This window comes from Branchiostoma belcheri, unplaced genomic scaffold (assembly GCF_001625305.1).
Source record: "Branchiostoma belcheri isolate BF01 breed outbred unplaced genomic scaffold, Haploidv18h27 scaffold58, whole genome shotgun sequence".
Lineage (NCBI taxonomy): Eukaryota > Metazoa > Chordata > Leptocardii > Amphioxiformes > Branchiostomatidae > Branchiostoma > Branchiostoma belcheri.
Window position 1 is genome coordinate 1,453,634 of NW_017804220.1, and position 6,280 is coordinate 1,459,913.

General features: G+C 41.1%; 1 protein-coding gene across 1 annotated transcript in view; it reads left to right on the plus strand.

Annotated features, from left to right (window-relative positions):
• Positions 1–5,785, plus strand: part of LOC109481844 (tubulin alpha-4A chain-like) — a 9,269-nt gene extending 3,484 nt beyond the window's left edge. Inside the window, exons 2-7 of the mRNA XM_019784465.1 lie at positions 796–1,177; positions 3,131–3,283; positions 3,701–4,100; positions 4,401–4,528; positions 4,934–5,097; positions 5,653–5,785. Of these exons, the coding sequence (XP_019640024.1) occupies positions 796–1,177; positions 3,131–3,283; positions 3,701–4,100; positions 4,401–4,528; positions 4,934–5,097; positions 5,653–5,785 (1,360 nt within the window). The remainder of the gene's footprint in view (positions 1–795; positions 1,178–3,130; positions 3,284–3,700; positions 4,101–4,400; positions 4,529–4,933; positions 5,098–5,652) is intronic.
• The last annotated feature ends 495 nt before the right edge of the window (positions 5,786–6,280 follow it).

Sequence of the window (6,280 nt, forward strand, 5' to 3'; positions counted from 1 at the left end):
GAGGAAGGAGAGGAAGAGAGGGAAGGGGAAGGGACGGGAAAAGAGAGAGGGACTGAGAGAATTCCAACTCTGTCTAATTAGAGTCCGATGGGATTCACAACCAAACCTTTCAACTGCTGTCGCGGATTTGAATGCACAAGAAGCACCAGATACTACCCAGGCATATTTGATCACTAATCTACCTCCTTCTTAAAGTTTTCCTTGTCTCTTTCCTACTAAATGTTCAAAGGGCAACGTCTGAAAAGAGCTGATCTTGATAGTTAGTAGTCACGTGGTAACTTAAGATTTGTTCCTGTAGAACGTTTTAAACGCACATCATAAGTTGTGTGCATTGTTTATGTGTATCAGCGTTGTTGTCACATACTACCTATAGTAACCTCTTGACGACAACTGACACAAATGCTATTTATCAAGTCTCTAAGAGGACACACCCTGTTTTTGATGGTACATGTACATGGTCGGTTGATAAACCTGAAGTAGGTATAGGTGATAAAGGGTCTCTACATTGTCCGTGTGTCAAAGACCTTCACACACACACAAATTTTGCACTAGCACCTCTACAAGAGCTCAAAATAAAATGTTTGACTATTGTTTACATTTGAGACTACTGTAAGTTGAAGCCAGCCATACCTGTAGGCTATATACTATTATTAGATAGGTTGGCGTTGGGCGGTGTGATAATTAGGCTAGAGAGCATTATAGTGCATACACTCGGCTCGGTTGGACTCGCCTCCAAGAGAGGTGCAGTTTTCTTAAAACTTTCCTAAAAGTTTATCACATCTGATTTGGGTAAAGCAAAATGCGCGAGTGTGTGTCCTTACATATTGGGCAGGCTGGTGTACAGATTGGTAACGCCTGTTGGGAGTTGTTCTGCCTGGAACATGGCATACAGCCTGACGGTTTGAAGCCCAGCGACAAGTCCATCGACTCTGGTGACGTCTCTTTCCGTGACACGTTTTTCGCGGAGACGGAAGGAGGCAAGTGTGTTCCATTGGCTACTTTCGTCGACCTGGAACCTACAGTGATCGATGAAATACAAAGCGGGCCATACAAGTCTCTGTTCCGTCCTGAACAGATGATTTCTGGCAAGGAAGACGCTGCAAACAACTACGCAAGGGGATATTACACCACCGGAAAGGAGATCATAGACGAAACTTTGGATCGAATCCGTAAATTGGTGGGTGTATTTGTTAGAGAGGAAAAAGTTCGCAAATAACAGTGCACATGCCTAGTGTCAAAGGTGAAAGCCCAAGAGAATAAAAAAAGAACGCTGAAAAGATTTGGATTTCTATGTTTTTATTTTGTATTTCTGCGTTTTGAACGATGTGGGCGGGTTTTGATATCCTCTGCCGCGTTTACCTCTCGGTAGCCTTCACCTTTGACACTGATCGTATACACACTTTTTTGCGAACCTCCTTATTGAAAATAACTCTCTTACAAAGAATCAACGTAACTTCATACAACTAGTTACTGCTGAAACTTGGTGAGAAACCCTGGTCTTCAGTGGTCTGTATTTTTCAACAACGCAACAAAAACCGTGCAACTCAGACCTTATATTTTAAATCTGAATGTGCCTTAAATCGTACGTACAGGTTCACACGAAAGAAGTAAAAAGGGTACATTTACGCATGTTTTAAGGTGCGCGTAATTCCTGGACTAGTCTTTTTCTTTGGTGAGGGGGGGGAGTGCTTCTTGCAAGTTGCACGATTATCTGATTAAACGAAGATCGCACGCATTAGAAGCACCTGCCGCCAACCCGAGTATTCCATGTCATTCGAAAATCGTGCAACGTGCAGCTAAGCGCCCCCCCCCCAAAAAATCCTTTGATATGTGGGAGTAAACTCTATGCACGGAGAGATTGTTGAAAGTCTTTCTTTCCCTGGAAATTATGGTGCAATTTTAAACCTTTTTTGGGTTAGACTGTAACAGGAATAGTCAGCTTTTGAAGTTTGGTTATTTTATTAGGTGACCGGTTTCATTTGACATAAGAACTTTTAGAACTTTTAACTGTTCTACTAACCGTGCTACTGCTTTAAAGTTGACAACCTCCGTTTTACATGCATGGTTGTGAACTGGGGGAGCAGGGTTTTTAAAAGCGTGAAATGCAGGTTTTGTATTTTTTTCTAAACTACGATTAGAGGCATTGTGCCATCGTTGTTTAATATCATGGTCTTTATTACCTCCATAAAAAATGGAGGTATTGTTTTTGGCGTGTCTGTCTGTGTGTGTGTGTGTCTGTGTGTGTTTCCGCAACTTTGTGGTCATCATAACTTCAGAACGCCTTTATGGATTATGATGATATTTGGTATGTTGGTAAGTCTTAGGAAGACAAAGGTCAAGGTTAAATATGGGTTTCCTGGTGGATGACCTTGGTACTGCAGCAGAACTTCCGGTTTTTGTATCTTTTGTCCTGAACATGATATGGTCTTGACTTTTTGGTGACAGATAGCTTTTTCTGTCAGAAATAAGTGGCATGGGTTTGGCCCCCCTACCAGCTACCAGGGGACTTTCGGGCGAAATCTTTAAAAGCCAATGAGTCCAGATAGGAACAACATATTTTCATCATTTTCGGTAGGTAGGTAGCTGAGAGAGAGATGTACACAATTAAATGCAAATTATGCAAATGAGGACCTAATTGCATAATCAATGAGGAAATTCTATAATTACATTATAGTACTTTCATACATGTAATATATGTAATCTATGGCAGATTGAACGTCAACAGATACCAATTATGCAAAAGATGACCTAATTTGCATAATTATTGCGAAAATTATATGATTTCTTAATGTTGAATGATGGCAATTCTGTACCTTGTGACATATGTAGGTTACTTAAATGTTAACAACACTATGCATATATGTTAATATAGAGGCAATTTGCATTATTAATGAGGAAGTTTAAATGAGGATGTTTAAGTGAAGTATTGCCAAAGGATAGGAGTTTGACACGCAAAATATTGTAAGTTGAGTTTAGAACACCATAAATTAAACTACATTATATCAATTGCCACCTTATTTCCATATTCAATGAAACAAAACATTTATATAAACTCTACATATTTCATGGAGGTATGAAATCTCAGAATTCTTGTTTGCCAGAGTTGACATTGACTGTGTGTTTCCACCAGACGGAGAGATGCTCATGTCTCCAGGGCTTCCTAGTTCATCACAGCTTCGGTGGTGGGACGGGGTCAGGGTTCACCGCCCTGCTGATGGAGATCCTATCTTCAGAGTACGGCAAGAAGCCCAAACTACAGCTGTCCATCTATCCATCTCCCACAGTGAGTTCCAACCGCTCACAAATGTTATGTTACTTTGTTAGAAATTACAATAGTTGTACTGCAGCGATTATGAATAAGACTTCATAGTAAAATGTATGTAGACAGGTCCACCTTACCTCCTTGAAAAAATGGAGGTATTGTTTTTGGTGTGTGTGTGTGTAGCACCAAAGGCTAACCCTTTTTTGAACTTGACCTGCATTTCCACAACAGCTACCACCCACAAATATTGGAGTCATAACGTTGACCGCTGCCACACCAGGGCCAAACTGAGTACATACCAAGGACATTATCCTTGATACATACCCTTCTGACGAAAACAAGGATCATTTACTTTACTTCGTTTATTCCCGTGCTTTCTGACGATGTCTTATTTTGCCATGCATGAGTGTTTATCAAATCTGTTCCTTCCCACTGTAGATGTCCACCGCAGTGGTTGAGCCGTATAACTCCATCCTGCTCACTCACACCACCCTGGAACACGCCGATTGCTCCTTCATGGTCGACAACGAGGCGCTGTACGACATCTGCTGCCGCGGGCTTGACGTTGAGCGTCCCACCTACACCACCCTCAACCGTATGATAGGGCAGGTCATCTCGTCCATCACCGCCTCTATGCGGTTTGAAGGCTCACTGGATGTGGATCTGACCAAGTTCCTGACCAACTTGGTGCCGTATCCCCGCACCCACTTTCCCCTGTCCACCTATGCCCTCTTCACCTCTACGGAGAAGTCCTATTATGAGAATCTGTCAGTCGGAGAGATCACTGACAGTTGCTTCGAACCAGGCAACCAGATGGTGAAGTGCGACCCTCTGAAAGGTTAGTACCAGATTGTAGAATGATTGGCTATCGTTGTAAAACTCTTGGATCTTATATATATATTGTGGTAGTGGCAAAAAGTACAACCTCCAAGTATAGGGCCCTTTTCCTTGGTCCTTTTGCATTAGTTTGAGCTCGAGAGTCTCCAAAGAATTTTATTCATAAAATTCAGTCAGTGTGACTTAAAATATCAAAATGTCACCACAATCCTCGAAGATCTTTGAAGTTATCCTGGAAGCATGATTGGTTTAGACAGGTTCCACTTACTGTGTGCCTAATGTAACGATTATGTTTTAAAAGGGAAGTTCGTGGCATGCTGCCTGTTGTACCGTGGTGACGTCGTACCCATGGACGTGAATGTTGCCATCGCAAAGCTCAAGACCAGGCAGTCAATTCAGTTTGTTGACTGGTGCCCGACAGGCTTCAAGGTATCTGTGAACATTAAAATTATCTATTTGACGAAACTCAACTGTGTGGTAGCCCCTAACAAGCTGTTCTAAAGAAATGTTAATAGGAAACCTTAACTGTAATCTTTTTCAGGCAGCGTAGTTTGTCTGTTACGAGCGTATAGATTACTTATTTGTTGAGTTTTATTTTTATTTTTTTTAATTATGTAAATTTCCCCTTAGGTTAGGTTAAACTACCTTCTTTTTTCATCTTTAACTATCAGGTGCTTGCCCTATAACTAGTTTGCATCTAAAGTTTATTTGTAATTGTGACACTATTTGTAATTATGTGTAACTATTTCGACAATCACAATATTCTAGAAACCCTAAATTTAGACAAACTGCAACTGTTTCTCAATCAAACCCTTGCACGCAAAACATTTATAGGTTGGAATCAACAACCATTCACCTACTGCGGTGCCTGGTGGAGAGATACCAAAGGTGCAGCGGACCGTGTGCATGTTGAGCAACACCACCGCCATTGCCGAGGCCTGGGCCCGTCTGGACCACAAGTTTGACCTGATCTACGCCAAGCGCGCCTTCGTGCACTGGTAAGATATTGCTAAGATAACCTTTTCAGTAGCCTTGCTGTTGATATAGGCATATTTATATGAAGGGGACATGTTTACCGGGACATGTAATATGTAAACTGGTCTATGAACTATCTTCAACAACGGAAAACATTATACTAAGAATATGTGTTGCTCAATCATACTCAATTTCCACAAACTATTATTGAGAAAACAAAAAACAGTTACTCGGGCAACGGGATATGATGTTTGGCAAACCATATCCAGTTGTTTGAGTAACTGCTTTTTGGCGTATCGTATTACCTGTATGTCTAACCTTCGTCGACGTATTGGTGTGACAAGTAATTCATTTTCTACATTTTTTATTACTGACTTACTTGACCTAAGTCGGGTGTCAGTCCTCCTCTGCCAGCCGGCCTCCTTCCCCTATGTGCTGGGGACCACAGCACAAGGTTAGAGGCTATTTCCCTGCAGTTCCTCAGTGAATGACCGTCAATTTTTGATTAGGCATATGGTTACCGTTTCTTTGTGTCTTTTAAGTTCAGTTTGACCTTTAGCCACCTGTACTCTTGACAGGTACGTGGGTGAGGGTATGGAGGAAGGGGAGTTCTCCGAGGCAAGAGAAGACTTGGCGGCCCTTGAGAAGGATTATGAAGAGGTTGGTCGCGACAACAGTGACGAAGAAAGCGACGGAAGCGAGGAACACTAGTCAGTGCAATGACCGTACAGCCATCGCACTATATTTAAAAGAAAGGCGCAGATATTGCACTAAACCACTAAAACGTTTATCTATTCATCAGCAAGTGTACTTGTTTCAGAACTTTTGATTTGCTAGACTATTACTGGTTTTGTTACATGCTAGATTTAACAAAGTATATTAATTTAGTTTAGTACGTACTAATACCTACATGTACCAAAGAAAAAAATAACAACAAACGAACACACAATTCAAAAGGAATGTGCATTTACCTAGCTACACGCATATACGTACGATAGTCGAATGGCATCACAATTAATTAAGTAAAGGACGTGTAATTGGGATTCTTTAGATGATTAGAATTGCCATTTACGGTTAGTTCAATTACTTTTGTGCTAAGTCATATTCTGTTTCAACTGCAAAAAAAGGAACACACAACATAACAAGGTCAATCCAGAAACGCCTCTGCTACTATTTATATTTCAATATTATAGCTTATAGTTTATT